The sequence below is a fragment of the Staurois parvus genome, unplaced genomic scaffold (genome assembly GCF_062004578.1).
Source record: "Staurois parvus isolate SC_StPar_1 unplaced genomic scaffold, SC_StPar_1.0 ptg000415l, whole genome shotgun sequence".
In the NCBI taxonomy this organism is placed as follows: Eukaryota; Metazoa; Chordata; class Amphibia; order Anura; family Ranidae; genus Staurois; species Staurois parvus.
In genome coordinates, this window is record NW_028318211.1 from 930,469 (window position 1) to 952,443 (window position 21,975).

Below are 21,975 nucleotides of genomic sequence, written 5' to 3' on the forward strand. Positions count from 1 at the left end.
AGAATAAATTCAGTTCCTCTAATCTTTCCTCGTAGCTGAGCTCCTCCATGCCTCTTATCAGTTTAGTTGCCCTTCTTTGTACTTTCTCCAGTTCCCCAATGTTCTTTTTGTGAATTGGCCCAAAACTGAACTACATATTCCAGATGAGGTGTTACTAATGATTTGTACCGGGGTAATATGATATCTCTCTCTCTGGAGTCTATACCTCTTTTAATACAAGAGAGGATTTTGCTCACTTTAGAAACTGCATTGCATGCCATTATTAAGCTTATGATCTACCAGAACTCTGAGATCCTTCTCCACCATTGATTTCCCCAGTTGTACCCCCCTAGTATGTATGATACATGCATATTCTTAGCCCCCCAAGTGCATAACCTTACATTTATCAACATTAAACCTCATTTGCCACATAGTTGCCCAATTAAACAGTGCATTGAGGTCAGCTTGTAAATTGGAGACATCCTGTAAGGACGTTATTCCACTGCACAGCTTGGTGTCATCTGCAAAGACTGAAATGGGATTTTTAATCCCAGACCCTATATCGTTTATAAATATATTAAAAAGTAAGGGTCCCAACACTGAACCTTGGGGTACACCACTGACAACCCTAGACCATTCAGCGTATGAATCATTAACCACTACTCTCTGAATACCATCTTTTAGCCAGTGTAACCAGCATCAATTTGTGGCACGCATAGCAGGACATTTTACTCCCAGTTAACATACTAATAATGTAATGATGCATTCGTAGTATGCACCACAGTCATAAATTCCTTAAAGTGGTTGTAAAGGCTCAAGGTTTGTTACCTTCATGCATTCTATGCATGAAAGTAAAAAACCTTCTTTGTGCAGCAGTGCCCCCAGCCCCCCTAATACTTACCTGAGCCCCATCGCTATCCATCAATGTGCACAACAGCCTCAGCTGTCCCGGGTCTCTGCCTCCTCATTGGCTGAGACGCAAGCTGGAGCCATTAGCTCCTGCTGCTGTCAATCACAGCTAGTCAGCCAATGAGGAGAGAGGGGGTGGGGCCAAGCCTCGGCTCCGTGTGTGAATGGACTCACGGAGCAGCAACTTGGGAACACACCTGCTCGGGTGCCCCGATAACAAGCTGCTTGCTGTGGGGGCACCCAACAGAGAGGAGCCTGGAGAGCCTGTGGGGGACCCAAGAAGAGGAGGATCCAGGCTGCTGTGTGCAAAACCACTGCACACAGTACGTAAGTATAACATGTTTGTCATTTAAAAAAAAAAAATGAACCTTTAGAATTGCTTTAATGTCTCTTGCAGGCTGACCTTGTGAAGGAATTGAGACTAGCAGCTTCATCCTCGGTGATCCATTATTTTACGGAGGCAACTACTAGAGCAAAAGAAGCGGAGTCGATGCTAAACTGTGTCTGCAAGCAACTGAACCAGAGACTGCAGAGAAGGAACTGTAACCCTGCATCATACAGGTTGGGGTGTCCTTTTACATTCGATTGTTCCCATTTGAAAACAGCCTTACAAAGTTTTATGTCAGCCTAAATTATGCATAGCTATGATATCTTCCAAAATGTGTTTTCTTTTGCCAGAGCAGTTATAAGCAGTTTTCTTTTAAAACCAGTAAACAAAAGGGTAATAAACAGCTTATGTGGAACAATGTTTTTACACAGGTCCCTTCTTGCTGAGTTCCAAGCTCTCCTACAGTTAACATCTCGCTCACTGAAGCGGAGTGACACATTTACCTTATTAATAGATGGGGCTGATGTGCTGTGTGGACATGCAGGTGAATTTACATCTGATTGGATCCCTGACTTACTTCCTCAGGTATGCAATTCTTCTTACTGCTCCCATTAATTAAACTGTTTATACCAGACTGTGCATATGCATTTCATCCACAGCAATGTTAGTGATTTGGAGCAACATATACTTAATTTGTGGGATTGTCTTTTAAGTTAAGTTAAAGGTTAAGTTCACCTTTGGAACAGGTTGCATGTTACACCCGTATTCCCCACCCACTCCCCCTCACCCCGTGAGCCCTTCTCCCCTGTGACAGCAGGCACATCATTCAGTCATTCAATCATTCATTCACAGTTACCTGTGAATGAATAGACTACCGCTGTGGTAGACAGACTTGTAGTTCTTAATGAACCACAAGGGCGTTGATCACCTTACTTCTAGTCCATTCACAAGTCCTCCAACTTCATACAGAGTTGTGGGCAGAAATCTGGAGAACGTGTCTGCATGAGCCTGACATTACACCTCTGATCCATTGATTGTGGGTGCAATGCTTTGCAGGCTTCTTGCAGGAAGAAAAATAAATAAATGCACATTTTTTTTTCTGCAAAAATATGTGCATTTATTATATTTTCCTTCAAGGTAACCTTATCCTTTAAACATAACAATATTGTAAGTTAATTGTTTCATTTTTCCTTGTAGTAACAGACACAGACCCCTCTGTATGCATGGGCTACATTCATATGCCAGCTAGAAAGGGGATATAAGTTGCAAGTGGTGTCACCAGTGCAGCAGTCCAGATGGGCTCGGGCAGATACAGATCTGTCAGAATCAATTATTCTCAGTGATACATAGGGCAGCCTGTAGATCGTGTAGGTGTAAGCTTGGTAACAATTTTTGATATCTGGTGTTTTTCAAATATTTGTGGCCTGATGTAAGAACTTTTAGTTATAGGACTTTGAATGAAAATTCATTTTACATATATGAAAAATATGCAGCAGATCTAAGAATATCAAAGGAGCATGTTTTTTTGTCGGTTTTATTTGTTTTTTCAGATTAGCTTCTATCAAGTGCATGTAACATACTATTGTTTTAAAGACAAGCTGCTTACCTTTTCTATCTACAGAGAGTTAACTTAGTTCTTAGTGTGACAGAAGGCTCCTCTCTCTGCTCTTCCCTGAGGAAGCGGAAGGACACTGTAACAGTTACTCTAGGGAGGCTGGAACCAAGTGAGCGGGCTGAATTGGTAAGAGGGAAACTAGCTTTGTATGGTAAAAAGCTGGAAGAGTCTGCATTCAATAATCAGGTATGATGACCATATGTGTGTACTGATGAGTACAAATGTGTTTAATGTTTATGTATTGCAACCCCATGCAGATTATATGTACATTTTATGCAAAGAATGCCCCATATATACTGCATGGTTGGAAAATATCTGCTGAGGTCTACTGTGACCAATACATATTACCATCAATGCCTCTGGATTTGCACATATTACTTTGTGTATGTGATATCTATTTCATCTAAAGTATTTGGGGTCATTGAACACAGGTACAGTAAAGAAAATGTTTATTGTGCAAGACTGCTAACTTTATCACTTAGTCAGTGTATTTTGAGTTTGCAGAAACAAATATGCCATTTCAAAGGAAACCTGATGCATGCTCTTCTTTTAAACCTTCGTTCAAAACAAGGACAGGGAGAGAGTGCGGCTTCCAAAGGCAAATAAGCTGTAGACTGGAAGTGCACTGCAAGTGCAGTTGCTCTAGATCTGAGTGGAACACACAAGGAAAATAAAAAACAGCATTTTTGTTTGCACATGATTGGATGAAAGAAATCAGCAGAGCTTCGCTTCCTTTCAGAGCTTTCCCCTCGCATCTAAAGCAGCTGCAGTGCACAGCCTATTTACCTTTAGTAAATCAACCCCAATGGTGGTTGCATTCTCTCTCTTCTTGTCTTGATCATTTCAGTGTTCCTGCCATCTGGTGGATATTTTGGAAAGCTGCAACCACCAGTGTGTTTATGGACACTTGTGTGCATCTGGACATTAACCTGTTGGTTGTCAAGAGAGCTGAATGGAAGATATGGAAACTTGCGCACTTACAAGTGTTTGTTTTAAAAACGTTTGTTACAGTTAATTTTATGCCTGCTCCAGTGCAATGTACAGTAATCCATGGAATGGGTCAGTCAGCTAAGTCTTATTGAAGGAAGTGCAGATATTTAAACATAAGTATTTTAAACTCTTGGGCCCTAAGAAATATTTTCTTGTACTTTCTTGGAGATCTTTTGGATAACAAAATTTGTTCATGCATTGCCAGCATAGACATATTGAACATAAGTATTTAATATTTACTGTATTGCAAAGTAGTCAAACAATTTTTGCACCTCTACTCATCCAGTTGCGCCTCCTGATGATCAAGAAGGGAACACGTGATCCTCTGTATCTAACCATGGCCTGTGAGGAACTACGAACGAGTTCGGTCTTTGAGAAGGTTGGTGAGCTCTGTCTTTTCTTCAAAGGCATTGGTTTTTATTGCTTAGTCATTTCTCGACACTCTTTTCACTTACTTTTATCAATGTACTTTTACCAATATACTTCCATGTTTCACATGCCTCAGTGCTGCATCACAGTCTCCATATTGGTTAGGCTATAGATACATTTGTCATTTGTAATATATGGATGGTAATTTCAGAAGCCAAGACATGATGAATTATGTTTGACTACAATTACCCCAGCAGCATTGTACAAAAATGCCTGACAAGCAGTCTTGTGGGCCCCCCTGCTTTTTCATTCTCTAGCAAACATTTGATTGTTACAGTAGGATGGGTTTTATAAAAACGGAGGACTTTGGTTTAATCTGCTACCCCTTTTTGTTTATATTGTAATCCTGTGCAACAATATTATGTTGGCATTCCTCATATAATTCTATTTCCTTGCATAGCTGTCTGATGACATACAGAAGTTGCCAGCAACCCTTCCAATTCTTATTCAGAAGAGACTTGAAATGTTGGAAGAAGAACATGGCGCTAATAATGTTAGCATTGCTCTGACAGCCATCCTCATCTCCCGAAAAGGTAGTTCTGTTGTTGGTGTACTATTCGCTATCATTTGAACTTTTTTTTTTTTTTGCTTCATTTATTTCCTATTTTTTTGTTTTTCTTGTGGTTTACTTCAGGACTTTGGGAGAGGGATCTGCTAAGGATTCTGAGCTCTATGCAGCAAATAAGTTCTGTGTACACAGCAAGTTGGGATGAAATGCTAAGAGCAGCCGTTAATGCAAACAATCTTCCTATGGCAACATTTGCTCTGCTTCTCACAGGGCTGAAAAGGTGAGGAGACTAGAGTTTAATTTTCTATCCTTGCCCTGTCTTGTTGCTTGGTCTTCTTTTTTCAATACTTGTTTTATAGCCAGATAATGTATCTCTAGCTTATTTTGTTATGTCTACTATTACAGTGTTCTTGGGTTTTGGAGTCGTAACATGACTAATGAGCCAAGGCTGCATATCTCTAGTTGTCTGTTGCGGGAAGCTGTTGAGAAGCGATACTTTGGAAAATCTGATATTGTCCACACTGTACATCTTCTTATAGCTGGTGGGTGATTGTCACCACTCATTAGTACCCTAATGGTGTGCTTTCACAATAAGGTTCTAATATTAAGCACTTAATGTGTTCTTCTTTTCAGCTCACTTCTGGACAGTCGCTTCTCCTGAAGACCCTGAATCTTCCCCTGCACTTCATGCTGAATGTTTGAGTGAGCTGTCCCATCATCTGGTATGCTAAAGTGTGTGCAAAAAAAATGTTACTGTAATCCATGTTAATATTTATGGAAGTAAGCATGCACTTTGTCTTTCAGCTGTGTGGCATGCAGTTCCATACTTTGGGTAAGCTCCTCGTATGTATTCCTTTCCTGAAGGCACATGCCACCTTAGGACTCTTGCCTCACCTGTGCCAAGTATACAGTAGCTATGGTGAGTTCCTTTTATAAATAAGCTTTTATTCACAATCTCAATTTACTTCTTGTTTTTGAAGAACTGGCATTGCAGTGAAACGTTACATGCAAAAATATTTTTCTTATCAAACTCTAGTTGTATTCATGTGTTTCCTAATATTTACCAAACCCCATTAGTGGACCAGTTCATGCGGCCAATTACGCAGAACTACACAAAGCTGGAAAGCAGTACATAACTAGGTTGCTAGTAAGTAGTAAAGCATCTGGCTGGCTGTCCACAGCAATACATGCAGTGAAAGCAGATTAGTCCCTTTGGTGCTGGATACAAGATACTGTAAAAAGGAATACAACACTGACATTTTCTTGAATGCTAGTTGATAATATATTTTAAATGATAATGTTGGTTTTCTGGCTGTTACATTAGTTCAATGTCTTCAGTTTTTTCCCTGTCCCAGGCCTTGGACCTTTTAAATCTAAATTGCATGAGTATTCACTCTATTAATCAGCAAAAGTCTATGCACTTGTAGGTTTGTGGAGCAGAGCAGGGTGTTGTATGCAGATAAAGAGGGTCAGAGGCAGGATAGTGGATATTTGAGGAGCTGTTGCATTGATGAAGCAGGTGGGTATGACAGCAAAGTGAGGACAGTGAGCTGGGAGGGATGCATTGTGTTTGGGAGCAGGCACAGTGAAAGCAAAAGGTGAGATGTGAGGGAAGCACTATAAGGCAGAGGTAAGGTGGGTGGATGTTGGCAGCTAGGGAGCCTGGTGCGGTGGATGATAGGTGCCATGAGCAGGAGGTGACTTGAGTAGGTGAGTTGAGTGGAAGAGTTGAGTAAGTACAGTTACAATTGGGGGAGAAAGGGGGTGTTGTCCAGGGGGTGAGTTGGATTGCAGTGTGGCAGCATAATGTAAAAGCGGAGTGCTGGATACAAAGACGTTGCCAGGGTGAGGGCAAGGGAGGTGCATGGGAAGTGCTTTGAACAGGTGGGTGAAGTGAGTGGGAGCTGCTGGAGCAGAGGTGGGAGTGAGGGGCTTTGACTGGGAAAGTGGGGTTTAGGTGGTTAGGAGAGATGTGGTATGCACTGTGCTGCTTTTGTGGGAGATACGAGTTCTATGTTTTATATTTCTCAATAGCCACAAAAAATATAAATCCACACTTTGTGCACCATATACCAGTTATTAAAAAAAAGTAGCATTGACATCATCATTGTGATCCACCTAGCTTGGGCAAAGAGCAGATCTGTTGGAGGGCCCCAGCAGGTTCATCCACTACAGGCTGCCTGCAGAAAACCACAGGAGGGAGTTGGATACAAGACTAGTCACCTTGCACAAAGAGCAGCTTTCACACTGGATTACTATAGATCTGAATGAAATACACAAAGCACACCAAGATTCAAGTAAGAATACACATGCCTCTTGCATGTGGACTAATGTTGCTCATCATGGAGTTCATCTGAAGCAGTAACACTGTTATTTTCTGCAAGCTACCTGAATAGAGAGGTGCTGACATGGTTGTAGAACTGTCTGCACACCTGGATTAAGGAAACCCACAGAAAGTAGCACATTATTGTGTCCCTAGCAATTAAACAGCATTTGGCAGATAGAGCTCTTATCCTGCACTTAAGTAGCACAGTGCACAAAGGAATACCACAGCCGGTAGCATGCTGTGGGATAAGGACAGACTCGTTTTGGATTAGGAGTGAAAAGCACTGGTCCTAGGATTGCTTCCCACTTCTCAGAGCGTGGGACCTCAGCTGTGGCATATGTGCAGAAGAAAGGGGGATCCACAGAAAGAAGTGGAAAGTGAGCCTGAGAACAGTGCATCCTGCAGTGTTTGAGAAGGAGACAATCCATGCAGAAGCTGCTGCCTGTGTTAATTGGAATGGATACTGCGCTATGTCAACCATTACATTTTATACAACATACATATGCACTATGAAGACCCTCATACCTCTGAAAGGCGATCAAAAATCAATTAAAACTGTGCAAAATACACTAATCACAAGTGTATATAAAGAACTGTGAAATATGGTCAAATCAACCGTTGGATATCATACAACATACATGTGCACTATGAAGACCCTCATACATTTTGAAAGGCGATCAAAAATGAAAAATTAATCAAATAATATTGTGCAAATTATGCTAACCACAAGTATACATGAAGAACAGTGAAATAGGGTCAAAACAATAAAACAATAACTCCTTGTCCATATAGACATATATTAAAGTCCATATAAAGATAAAGACTCCTCAATCAGTGATAATACTGTAAATCGGTGCTGTGGTTGCAATGTGGATAATCTTCCTTCAAATGGTCACCAAAGTGTTTACCACCACCAAATAATTAAATGGAGGCTTGTCAGAAATGGAGACCCCTTAATTATAGGGGGTCCCAACCAGCATTGTGATATAGAGCACTAGCAGGCTCTCTGTGTCATGCCCAGAACAGGGATCTTCCAAACCTCCAACTCAAAATGCAGTGTCAAATGAGATCATGAAAGAAAAAAAATGCCTCTCATAGTGCAATATGTATCAAAAACTTCTTTATTTGCGCAAACGAAATCCTACTTACAAGCTGGGCAGTAGCCCCTAGAGAACGTCTTTTGATGATGAAATGCGTCGAGGTGAGCCTCCCTCTGATGTTATCGCGTTGTCGGCCATCTTGGAAACGGTCTATTTTGAATGCTTTTACCTGTTCTACAGCTTGTAATTAGGATTTCATTTGTGCAAATAAAGAAGTTTTTGATACGTATTGCACTATGAGAGGTATGTTTTTTCTTTCATGTTCTCATTTGACACTGTCTTTTGAGTTGGAGGTTTGGAATATCTCTGTTTCGGGTATGACACGGAGAGCCTGCTAGTGCTCTATATCACAATGCTGGTTGGGACCCCCTATAATTAAGGGGTCTCCATTTCTGGTAAGTCTCCATTTATTTATTTGGTGGTGGTACGCACTCAGCTGACCATTTGAAGGAAGATTATCCACATTGCACCCACAACATCGATTTACAGTATTATCACTGATTGAGGAGTCTTTATCTTTATATGGACTTTAATATATGTCTATATGGACAATATGTTTATTGTTTTGACCCTATTTCACAGTTCTTCATGAATACTTGTGGTTAGCATAAGTTGCGCAATATTATTTAACTCATTTTTCATTTTTGTTCGCCTTTCAGAGGTATGAGGGTCTTCATAGTGCATATGTATGTTGTATGATATCCAAAGGTTGATTTGACCATATTTCACAGTTCTTTATGTACACTTGTGATTAGTGTATTTTGCACAGTTTTAATACATTTTTTTATTTTTGATCACCTTTCAGAGGTATGAGGGTCTTCATAGTGCATATGTATGTTGTATAAAATGTAATGGTTCATATAGCACAGAATCCATTTCAATTAAGTTTTACGAAGAGAAGATATCCTCTTTTATGTTTGTGACACAAGTTGATTAGAGATTTGTGCGGTTTGACCCCATATGCCACCTGTGTTGCCTTTGCTGGTCCACCTTTTAATGTGGCCCAGGATTCAGCAGAGCAGCAGGCGAAAGAAGAGCCAGCACCGTGTTGACCATAGACAGCCCCGGCAGTGACAGGCAGATCTTGGGGCAGATTGTAGAGTGATATGTCTTTCTGTTGCGCTGATTGGGGACCATTTTGCCACCAGATAACTTTTTTTGTATTATATCAGAAACAGAATTAGAGGTGCATTATGTAATTAAGCACAAAATGGGTAGTAAGTAGTGTACCTCTAACAAAAAAAAAAAGAGCTGGATAATGTTGTTAGAAATAATGGTTAAGAAATACTTATTAAAGCACACAGTAGTAACATTTTCCAATAGCTTTGTCTTGTCATTACATTTAAGAAACTGCCATATTAAAGAAGACTTCCTCGCTCTCAGCTGCTCAAGAAGAGATGGAATCTAATGCAATTTCAGAGCCACCTGTGAGGGAATTCAAGACGTTTATTGAGCGATCCTTGCATATTCTTACCCAGAATCCTTCACTGTTTTATCAGTTGGCTTTGAACGAGCCTGATACATCACCAGTGTGCGTTCAGGCCCAAGAGATTTTGGCTGACTTCAAGAGTGCTGAATCTGAACTCATCACAGCATGGATCAATAAACCCAACTCCACCAATGTCTGTTCCAGGTCTGACAAATCAAATAATTACACACACACACTCACTCTATATTGCCAAAAGTATTGGGACATCCCTCCAAATCATTGGATTCAGGTGTTCCAATCACCTCCATGTCCACAGGTGTATAACATCAAGCACCTAGGCATTCACACTGCTTCTACACACATTTGTGAAAGTATGGGTCGCTCACTGAATTCAAGCGTGGTACTGTGAAAGGTTGCTACCTTTGCAATAAATCCGTGGACTTTCCTTGCTAGTAAATATTCCTCGGTCAACTGTTAGTGGGATTATAACAAAGTGGAAGCAACTGGGAACAACAGCAAATCAGCCACAAAGTGGTAGGACACGTAAGATGACAGACCGGGGTCAGCGCATGCTGAAGGGAACAGTGCACAGAAGTCGCCAACTGTCTGCAGAGTCAATAGCTGAAGACCTCCAAACTTTGTGTCCTTCAGGTTAGCACAACAACAGTTCATAGATAGCTTCATGGAATGGGGTTCCATGGCCGAGCAGCTGCATCCAAGCCTTATATCACCAAGTACAATGCAAAGCGTTGGATGTAGTGGTGTAAAGCATGCCGCCACTGGACTCTAGAACAGTGGAGATGTGTTCTCTAGAGCGGTGTTTCTCAACCTTTTTTCTTTCAAGGCACCCTTTAAAATTCTGCACAATCTCAAGGCACCGCAATCTAAAATGTAAAAAACTATTCTACACACATCCAGTACACCCAATGTAAGAGGTGATTTATTCTTCCAAAGCAAATACACCTTTGCACACTGGTACTGACCAGTATTCCAGTGTGTCTCTCATTTTCTCTTCCTCACTCTGCTAATGTAACCCCAGTGCTTACGGAGAGGGGCAGGGGAGGGCCAAACAAGGATGATGTGCGTGCACCCGAAGTCCTCCTTATCAACTGATGATGTTGTTAGGATGCTGGCAGCTAGAAGGTCATAAAAATGTGCAATGAAAACCTGTGGCTTTGTGCACTAAAAGGGAGGATTGATCCACTTGCTGGCTTGTATACAATTTTTGGACATTTTGCCAAGGCACCCCTGAAGAAGCCTGAAAGCACCCCAGGGTGCATGGGCACCCTGGTTGAGAAAGGCTGCTCTAGAATGATGAATCAATCTTCTCTGTCTGGCAATCCGATGAACATGTCTGGGTTTGGCGGTTGCCAGGAGAACGGTACTTTCCTGACTGCATTGTGCCAAGTGTAAAGTTTGGTGGAGGGGGATTATGGTGTGGAGTTGTTTTTCAGGGGTTGGGCTTGGCCCCTTAGTTCCAGTGAAGGGAACTCTTTAGGTGTCAGCATACCAAGACATTTTGGAAAATTTCATGCTCTTGACTTTGTGGGAACAGTTTGGGGATGGCCCCTTCCTGTTCCAACATGACTGCACACAGTGCACAAAGCAAGGTCCATAAAGACATGGATGAGTGAGTTTGGGGTGGAGGAACTTTACTGACCTGCACAGAGTTCTGACCTCAACCCGATGGAACACCTTTGGAATGAATTACAGCAGAGACTGTGAGCCAGGCCTTCTCGTCCGACATCAGTGCCTGACCTCACAAATGTGCTTCTGGAAGAATGGTCAAACATTCCCATAGACACCCTCCTAAACCTTGTGGACAGCCTTCCCAGAAGAGTTGAAGCTGTTATATCTGCAAAGGGTGGGCCAACTCAATATAGAACTCTACACTAAGACTGGGATGCCATTACATTTCCTGTGTGTCTAAAGGCAGGCGTCCCAATACTTTTGGCAATATAGTGTATGTGTATAGAGATTATATTTTTTCATTTTATATTATTTTTATAATCTGATATGTTTGCAAATGTACAAAGTTAAGGCAATTTAGAATGGAGACAAATGAACCTACTTGTATTTGTCTGTGAGAAAACCACTCAAGCGTGATATTGCTGATTTTTTTTTTTTTCGTTACATGTTGCTGGCTCTAAACTGTAGAACCTCCATAACAGTATATGTACACACACCACAACATATGATGTAATACTCACAGGAGCTTATAGCCTAGAGCAGAAGCTGAGGGCAAAATGTAAGGATAGCCTGGTTAGTCTCTGTGCTTTATTCATTTTAAGTCAGAGTTGTCTTCTATCTTTCAGTAAATCGTTGGATGTTCCTTCTACTCCGAGTTGTGTTGGCCTGAGTTCAAAGGGAGACATGGCAGTGCTGGGCACCAGTAATGGTTCACTGCACATTCTATATACAAATAGTGGCGAGGTAATGGACTTATCATTTTCTTTGTCTATATTCTTTATAAGAGAGTAGTCTACCCATATTTAATAATACAAATGAAAGTGTAAGTAAATGCTAACAATGAGCTTAAAACGAGAACCTGAACTGTTATTTTCTACCTTTTTGTTCTGTAAAATATACCATTGAATTACCTGCAGTAGATAGAGTTGCTTTGTAGTTGTAAAACACGCCCTGCTCTATGGTAACATTGCTGCTTCTCCATTGATATTGTATGGTGAGGATTGTATTCCTAGGATAGGAAATGTTGTTGCTGGAAGGATCTGGAAAAAAAGAAAACTAATGCAGCCATCATATCTAATGATTGGGAAGCTGGAATATCTTACATTTATTTTTACAGGTATTCATATAGCACCGCCAATTTATGCAGTGCTTTATATGGTATTGTACATTCACATCAGTCCCTGCCCTCAAGAAGCTTAATATCTAAGGTCCCTAAATTATATTTATACACATAGTATACTAGGGCCAATTTAGACAGGAGACAATTATCCTACCAGCATATCTTTGGAGTGTGGGAAGAAACCCACACAGGCACAGAGAGAACATGCAAACTCCAGCAGGTAGTGCTGTGGTTGGAATTCGAACCAGTGATCGTAGTACTGCACTTAGCCACTGTGCTTACATGTTTGTTCTTGAGTATGGATGCACTTAAATTCCCAACTAACATACTTAATTTTGAAATGAAATGATTTAAATTATTCAAATGCAATACACTTTAATTAACATGCTTGTAAGAAATGATGAATAATACATATAGTCCCTGTATATAAGACTTCTGACCTTGTAAAATATGATTAATAACACATATAGCTCCAATGCAATGCTGCCAATAGTTTAAAGTTGAACTCTAAGTTTATCTCCAGCCGCAACGTCCAAGGGTTAGAGCCCTAATAAGGTTTTGTACTGCTATCTGGGGCTCTGTAAGAAAGGTTAGCCTTATTAGTGGTCTAATGTTTACAATGTTTAACCAGACATTAACCACTTCAAGTCCCCTTCCTGTCCAGGCCAATTTCCAGCTTTCAGCGCGATCACGCTTTGAATGACAATTGCGCGGTCATGCAACACTGTACCCATATGAATCTTTTAGCATTTTGTTTTAGACAGATAAAGCTTTATTTTGTTGGTATTTATTCACCACTGGGATTTTTATTTTTTTTGCTATATAAATGAAAATGTCCAAAAATTTTAAAAAAAAAAGTGTTTTTCTTATACAATTTTGCAAATAAATAATCTTTCTTCATAAATCTTGGCCATTATTTATTCAGTTATATTTTTAGTAAAATAAAAAATAACCCAAATTAGTTTATAACCAAAAATTATAATTTGTACAAAATTTTGTGTTCATTTTTTTCTTTTTTATATTATTTTTTTTGTTCTTTTTTTTTTACATACTGTCACCCTAGCAGTACAGCGTGACCATGGTGACACTGTACTACTTGTGGGGGGGTTATGAAGATTTTTTTTTTTTACACTGATTGCTTTTACACCCATAAAGGCTGTAAAAGCAATCATTTCTCCCTCTCTCTGGCTGCATTCTTGCAGCCATTGAGAAATACTCTGTGAGCTGTGATTGGTCACAGCTTCTCACATGGTACAAGGCTGTTGGGAATAGCCTTGTACCATGTGACCTCTGTGATCATTCACAGATTTCACACGTAGTAGACAATGATGTCAGAAGTGACATGTTGTGTACTACTCTTCAGTTGATCACTGATTGACCAATCAGTGATCACATGATCGGGACCACTCACAGAGGTCCCGTACAACGATCGGTGTTCCACTGTGTCCGGAGGACACAGCGGGCACTGGATCGCGGTGCTGCGCGCTCCCAGTGAGTGTGCACAAGCAGGGGGTAGGGAGGCCGTTTATAAACGACCACCCACCCCTGCACTGCCATCAGCCAGCCGTTTATATACATGGGCTGGACAGGAAGTGGTTAAGTGAGGGTAGCTCCTAACACAGAACAAATTAGAAACAAAAGTTCTTCTGTAGCAGGGTAGGAAAAGGCTAAAGCTGCCATATACAATATCATTACTGTTTAATATGAGGACAAACCTAAAAACTGCATCAATGTGTATTGAACCAGACAGACTTTTGTATTACATGGTTGCTGGCCGATCCAAATGATTGTACAGACTGTATATGGTATGGTCACCTTAAGGCCTCTATCTGATTTTTATTTCTATTGGTATCCTTCTTGTGGATTTTCCCACCCTTGTCTGATGAAGGCAGCAGAACAGGATGTAAAGTTAAATATCTTTAACAAAGCCCTGGATTGCGGTACAAACCCTGAAAATGAACAATTTTTTAAAGTGTTACTAAACCCACAACAGTAAAATCAGTCTGTATATTTCTCACTGTGAAGGGGTTAATCCTCTGCATTGTGTAAAAAGGATGTTTGATCCTATCTTCTCTGATCCTCCCCTTCTTCCAGTGTTTCCTAATGATCTCCTGATTACACCTTGTGATTACAGTAAAGCAAGCTGACACAGTCCCCTAGTAAAACACTCCCTGCACACAGTTAACCCTTTGATCGCCCCCTCATGTTAATCCCATCCTGCCCACTGCCATTAATACAGTGTCAGTGCTTTATTTTTATTTATTATTTTTTTTTTTTAGCACTGATCACTGTTTGGTGTCACTGGGGATGTCAATGACACCAAGTCCGTTCCCCCCAGTGTCAGAATGTCTGCTGCAGTCTCGCTATAAGTCGCTGATCACCTCCATTACTAGTTGAAAAATGTTTTTTTTTTTAATAGCGCAAAAAATAAAAAATGCACAGGCGATCAAATACCACCAAAAGAAAGCTCAATTCTGCACCCAAATTTAATTTGGGTGCAGCATTGCATGACTGCGCAATTGTCAGTTAAAATAATGCAGCACCGTAACGCAAACAATGGCCTGGTCAGGAAGGGGGGTAAATCCTCTAGAAAGAAAGTGGTTAAATAGCACTGCTGACCACCTGCACTGGGGGTTATTATTGCTGCTATTGACATTGCTGGGGCTTATTACTGCAGAAAATGGCACAAATTCTGGGGATTATTGTTGCAGAAACTAGCACCAATGCTGGGGGTTATTGTTGCAGAAATTAGCACCAATGCTGGGGGTTATTGTTGCAGAAAATAACACCAGTACTGGGATTATTGCTGGGGATTAATATTGCAAAAACTGGCACTGATGCTGATGTTTTTTTTTTGGGGGGAAGGTGCAAAATATGTGGTAGGTATGTCACTTATATGGAGTGACCTCTGTAGTAAGAAATGGGGATGGGGGGGAGTTCAAAGGTGAAGGACGTACACTGTACTGTGAGGGAGGAGCCTTGTAGTGATGTTTCTTTCTTACAGTGACACCACCAACACAGGGAGAAGTTTTTCATTTTCCTCATATTTCTACACCTATTTTAAACTTTTCAGTGCTTCTATTTCATTGCCTCAAACATAGCAAACATTTTGGCGCTCGTCATTATTGGCACCATACCCTTCTCCACCCAAGGTGGGGGGTACAATTTACCATCTTCGCCCCTGGGCGCCAGTTGACTTTGTTCTGGTTGCAGAGGCGTGTAAATCACATGACTGGCAATACAGAATTACATATGTTATGGCAGGTAAATAGCTTGCTTAACTCTCATTAGCATTTCCTTCTGATTAGAAGTTTGGTGTGGGCATTTCTGTGTTCTTCTACAGGGTTCTGCAAAATTCTATTTATATAGAGTATTTTGCTTAAATAGACTATCACCCTCTTTATGTTGTGTTGCAGGAAGTCAGAACACTGTACAGTGGTTGTGATGGAGTATCTACTTGTACATTCATTTCTGACACAATACTCTGTGTTGGCTCCTATGATGGAATAATGGAGATCTGGAATATAACAGATGGAAGTCGGTAAGAAACATTTCTAAGATATTTAAGGAAAACCATTAAAAGGCTGGAGGTGATTTTTTTGAATATTTTTTTTTCAAAAGAATGTTTGCTTTAAACTGTTCTTTTTATTATCAATGTATTCTTTGTTTTACATATAAACATTTAAAACATGACAAAGTATTTGTCAAACCTCTATAGTTTAGCTAAGAATGCAGCTCAGCAGATGCTGATTGCTTCACAGCTCCCCTTTTGCTTGATTGATACCTCCTACTAAGCCATCCAATAAGCAACAAGTCACTGCTGTGATGAAAGGTTTCTTTCAAACTGAACTCCCCCCTTAACCTGGCCATAGGTGGATCAAAATTTGGCTGGTTCAACCAGTCCCTTACTCTGATTTCACAGCAGATTGTAAGTTTTTCTCAGTGTTTCTTAGAAGCTGCAGCATGTCAGATATAACTTACTTTATATCTTAGCTGGAGGACATCCAGCATTATCTAGCGCTTTCCTCCGCAGCTTTACTTTCTCTGGTTTTCCCTTTTATTCACTGGATTTCAGTTCAGACTGGCACCTACCCTTCAAACCATTTTGATATTTGCATAACTCCTCCCCACAGCTTACACAAATGTTGAAAATTCTTGAAAGGAGTACTAAAGCAGGCCATAGACCTTCATTGGCCTTTTTTTTTTTTTTTTTTAGTCATAAATCGGTCGTTCAGACGGCCGACGTTGCCACTAATTAACAAAAAAAGTCGGCGGGTTTTAGTCCCGTCTACGGCCGTCAATTAATATAATAGTGGTGTCCCTGCATAGAGACCCGCTATTATATTTGACAGAAGAAATAGATTATGCAGAAGAAGAAGAAGAGAAACAACATTGTATCTATTTGTACTTGAATAGAAACATCTGTATCCAAAATGCATACAAATAGATACAATGTTGGAACTTTTTTTTTCTCCATCTTCTTCTGCAAAATCTATTTCATCTTCACTCTTCTTCTATTCTTCTTCTTGATATTCTATTTCTTCTTCTCCTGCAAAATCTATTTCTTCTATTTCTTCTTTTTCTTCATAGTCAATTTATTGTCAAATCGGCCAGAAGAATGGCCGATTTGACCATAAATTACCATGAAAATCGGCCGATCTAACAAATCGTCCCAGGATTTTCCACCTTGGACGATTTTCAAAATCTCTTAAAATTAAGATAAACGGCCAACATTTTTCCCCACTAACGGTACGAATATCGGCCGTTTTTTTTTTTATCTGATAATTCGGCAAGAAAATCGGAAATCTATGGCCGCCTTAAGCCAGGGTGTTGTGATGTTTTCAGAAAGATACTTACAGCACCCTGCTGTCCTGTTCCAATAGCCATAGGCTGCCTGCATTGCATAGAGAAACCAGACACCATGTGATGACATCACTGGGTCTAAATTGGGTGTGTAGTGAAAACAGGTTTAAGTTAAACCTTTGATTAGCATGTAAATGAGGGGGATGTCATAATTTGGGAAGGCAAATAATAACCACAGAGTCAATAAAATGACTATGCCGTGTTTTATATTAAATGGTCTAATAATAATGTAAATTAGCTTTTACTACTTACCATAGCAAAACTGTAAAACTGAAATGTAATAAACTCAGTCTAAAGCTGGCCATGAACAGTGGTCTAAATTAGATAAATCTAACTGATCTCTCCATCCACACTAATAGAGTGGATGGGGGAATACTCCTGCTATCTATTGTATTCTGACAGCTGTGAACCCAGCTGTCAGCATACCTGAACAGTACTCTGGCTTCGTATATGTCATGGATTCTTACAGTAGCGATAACTCCCCACCATATTATCATAACACTTGTCTGTGGGAGTTTTTGAAATTTCTGTCAACACTCTTTTTCCATAGCTTTATGGTGCATTCTTCATAACATGAAATAAAAAAAAAACAGTAGGGGTTATGGCTATCTGTCATAGTGGCCACAGCAGGGGTACAGATATATCCGTAACAGTGGGCCTGAGAGCTTTGTATGTGAGACTGTCAGGATCATTAACTCTTCAGCAGACATTAAAACATTAAATGCATACCAATGTGTACTGCGAAGTGTGCTGTTCATGATGAGATTTTCATTTTTTTGTTTTTTAAACACATGCATTTTTCTGTTTTCAGTTTACACAGAATTGAAGCACACAGGCGACAGGTCACAGGATGCTGTGTCAGTGCAGATCATAAACAGCTTATCACCTGCTCTCTAGACTGTCAGCTGAAGGTGACTGTGTCTTATTAAATGTACTTTCATGTCTTATGTCATGTGAACAGTACTTTTTCTCACTATTCTCCTTTTTCTTTTTTTTTTTTCAGTCATGGGATATCAGCCGCTGTTCTTTGTTAAGTTCTACCTCATTCTCCAGTCCCCTTAATTGTGTTGCGTTTCACCCCAGAGGTCATGTAGTAGCAGTTGGCTCCTGGGATGGGAAAATATCTGTGGTGCGACTGGAAAACTGGAAAAGAAGTGCAGTAAGTGACAATTAGGGGAATGCAAAACAGCAGTAACAGCACTTTTTTGGTGGTAGTTTATTTAAGGATAGATTCACACCTATGCAGTTCGCGTTTGATCTGTTTCTGCAGTGCGTTTTTGCACATGCGTTTTTGTTGTGTTTTTTGCATTTTTCTTTTGTTGCTAGGCAGATTTAAACCGCAAAACACATGAAAAATGCGGCAAAAAATGCATCAGAAACGCACTACATGCTTTCTGCAGTGTTTCCATTGAAGTCTATAGAACCAAAAACCCAACTTTTTGCGTTTAAAAAAAGACCCTGATCCTTTCCAAAAAATGCACTGGGTGAAAACGCGGACATGTGAACCTGTCCCATAGGAAATCATGTAAAATGGACTGTAGTGCGTTTCTGCAAAACGCATCAGAAAACGCTTAGGTGTAAACCTAGGGTAACAACTGCCTGCAGCAAACTCAAGTCGTTCTCACTACTGCCACTTTAAGAACCTGTTACTATGGCAATGACAGATTCTTAAAGAATTACCACCAGTTCTCAAATTAGGATTCTGGTAGTAATTAAAGTGGAATTTCACTCTCTCAATCAACATGGACTATTTTTAATCCTTATGCTGCTAGCATTAGCAAATGGATAGGAAAGTATATCATATTTACTTGTTTTAAACTTTTTTTTACATTTCTTGCTGGTTTCCAGGCCGAGACAAATGTCATACATCCCAGCAGTCTTTAGGAAGGGAGATAGGGTTCTCAGCTCAGCCAATGCCTGAGCCAGGGGCAGATGGATTCCAGCACATAAATGCTACATGACTTATCTGCCTTTACTCAAGATAGCCACTTCCATAAATGCCAGGAAATGTTTTTTCAAGATGATTTCTCAGTACTCAGAGAGGGCCCAGCATGTGCTGGGAAGCTGTCTTGTATGTGACAGCTTCACGCACCGTGCTATACGTTCAGCCCTATTTAGCTGTCAGCCAGGAGTTTCCTCGGCCAGAAGCTAAAGGTAAACGGGGATACAGGTGATATCATTATGAAATGACTTGCCACTAAGCTGACGGAGCCTGATGATGAACTGAAAGAGTAACTTCTTGTTAGGTCCCTTTTCTTTTGATTGACAGCACATGGCAGTGGGTGAATTCAAAAGCTGCTATTGGAATAAATAACACTATGGATCCACCTACTGCCGTGCACTGTCAATCAAAAAGTATGGGGTCCAGTACAAAACTCCTCGGCCATGTGCCTGTCAATGTGACGGGTGCAGTGGCCAGGGAGGGAACACACTGAGGAAGAAGTATCCAGTGTGGACACTCTTTCCTCAGTGCAGACAACGACAAATTCACTTACCTCTCTGTGAACATGAATTGGTACATGAATAGGCTGCAAGCATCAACACTTTCGGTGTTCTGCTGCAATGGGATTCTAAAGGGGGGTACAACACCGTTTATGGATTCCCCTGAATTAACATATTTATAAACTATTCAGCCTCATTAACTATGTATGAAAGATTGATAACCTGGTCCTAATCTGTTTTAGGTTATGTGCGGTTTCTCTTCAGTAAGAACGGTGTCCTTCTCCATGGAAGGCAGTGTCGTGGTGTCTGGTTGCCTCAATGGTTGGGTGTCACTTTGGTCATGGGAAGCACAAGTTGAATTGTCTAGCTTTAGAGCTCACAGTGGCTCAGCTCTGACTGCTAACTTTTTGCATCATGGGGAATACATTCTAACTGGAGGAGAGGATGGCAAGGTGATGAACCACATTCTGATTCACAAATAATTTAGGAATGGAATTTTAGGGTATATATTAAGCATTTGTATTTTCATATACAGGTACAGGTATCATCTGGAGGTCTTGGAAGATTTCATGGACCTGCCTGTGTAAATAGTGCACAGTCTCCAGTGCTTTCTTTAGCCCTGTCCCCCAACAGAGAGCTGCTGGCTGTTGGATATCATTCTGACTCTGTTGGTATCTGCAGTGTGGCTACTGGTAAGAGAGAAAAAACGTATTTGTATTTTGGCATAAAATCATCTTCCCTGGGTCAATAGTTACATAAATTTAAACATATTCCTTAACTACTTTCCCGCTGCCCTATAACAGATGTACTGCTACAGGGCGGCAGGGGTGCGCAAAATCACGTACATATACGTGATTTTGCATCTCCAGGAAGGGGGCGCGCATGGCCTTCGGCTGTTAATCACTGGGTCCCGGCCGGTGATCAAGGAGCATTACCGACGGAGGGAGAGAACAGTATGTGAACAATACAGTTCTCTCCCATCTGCTCCTGCACACTGCTTTGAGCCGTGCAAAGCAGTGTGTGTACAGTTGAAAGCATTTACACAGCTCACAGTAAAACAGCACACAGTTAACCTTTTGATCGCCCCACATGTTAACCCCTTCATGCCCAGTGCCATTAGTACAGTGTCAGTTCTTTTTGTTAGCACTGATCACTGTATTGGTGTCACTGGGCATGTTAGTGACACCAAGTCAGTTCCCCCCAGTGTCAGAATGCCCGCCACAGTCGCTGATCGCCGCCATTACTAGTAAAAATTAAATAAAAAAATAAAAAATTCCAGTATATATCGCCATTTTGTAAACGCTATAACTTTCAAGTAAACCAATTAATTTACACGTATTGGGATATTATTTTTAGCAAAGACATGTAGCAGGATACATTTTGGCCTAAATTTATGATGAAATTAGATTTTTTTTAAATTTAAAATAGCAAAAAGTAAAAAATATTGTTTTTTTTCCTCAAAATTGACGGGTTTTTTTTTTAAAGGGCAAAGAATTAAAAATGCACAGGTGATCAATACCACTGAAAGAAAGCTCTATTCGTGGGGAAAACAAGGATGTAAATTTCATTTGGGTGCAGCATTGCATGACCGCGCAATTGTCAGTTAAAGTGACGCAGTGATGTACTGCAAAAAAGTAGAATAAAGAAAGTGGTGGAGATTTCAAATCCCTGCTGCTTTCTATCTTACCGCTGAGAATATGGAGCAACTGCCTTCATAGTATACATCCTCACACGCCCACTCTCCACTCAGCATGGGATGGCAGCAGGGAGGTTTCCTGCACTGCTTCTGTGTGAACTCAGGCTATGACAAGCAGTGGGGAAACCACATGGGATTTGGTATTCGTATCGTATTCCTGTTCAAACTGCATGCTTATCTTTGCGGTGCAATTTGTAGTGACGCATATAGTGAAAATACTTGGTATCCACACATACCCTCATTCAGTAGCCACTTCATATTGTATGCCTACCTTGTACTGGGTAGGACCCCCCAATATTGAATGCAGCAAATCATTGTCAGCTTTTATTAGGGATTTTAGTTAATGCTGGCTTGATAGCTTAATAGAGCAGTTTATGCAGACTTCTCAGCGTATGCTCTGATAATTAAACTATCTTACTTTGAACAAGTGAAAAGGAGTGTATTATAATATATATAATTCAATAATATAATACACAGTAACTAAGTAACTGTGTGGTTATATATATATATATATATATATATATATATATATATATATATATATATATATAG

General features: G+C 40.4%; 1 protein-coding gene across 2 annotated transcripts in view; it reads left to right on the forward strand.

The window, feature by feature from the left end:
* The window catches only part of TEP1 (telomerase associated protein 1), a 98,385-nt gene that overhangs the window by 50,835 nt on the left and 25,575 nt on the right, over positions 1–21,975 (forward strand). For both annotated transcript variants that reach the window (XM_089687019.1, XM_089687020.1), the window contains 16 exons: positions 1,286–1,449; positions 1,648–1,801; positions 2,838–3,017; positions 4,108–4,200; positions 4,651–4,783; positions 4,885–5,038; positions 5,164–5,300; positions 5,392–5,480; positions 5,563–5,677; positions 9,532–9,817; positions 11,929–12,046; positions 15,839–15,963; positions 18,097–18,196; positions 18,289–18,444; positions 19,970–20,179; positions 20,263–20,419. In XM_089687019.1, coding sequence (XP_089543145.1) covers positions 1,286–1,449; positions 1,648–1,801; positions 2,838–3,017; positions 4,108–4,200; positions 4,651–4,783; positions 4,885–5,038; positions 5,164–5,300; positions 5,392–5,480; positions 5,563–5,677; positions 9,532–9,817; positions 11,929–12,046; positions 15,839–15,963; positions 18,097–18,196; positions 18,289–18,444; positions 19,970–20,179; positions 20,263–20,419 — 2,371 coding nt within the window. The remainder of the gene's footprint in view (positions 1–1,285; positions 1,450–1,647; positions 1,802–2,837; positions 3,018–4,107; positions 4,201–4,650; positions 4,784–4,884; positions 5,039–5,163; positions 5,301–5,391; positions 5,481–5,562; positions 5,678–9,531; positions 9,818–11,928; positions 12,047–15,838; positions 15,964–18,096; positions 18,197–18,288; positions 18,445–19,969; positions 20,180–20,262; positions 20,420–21,975) is intronic.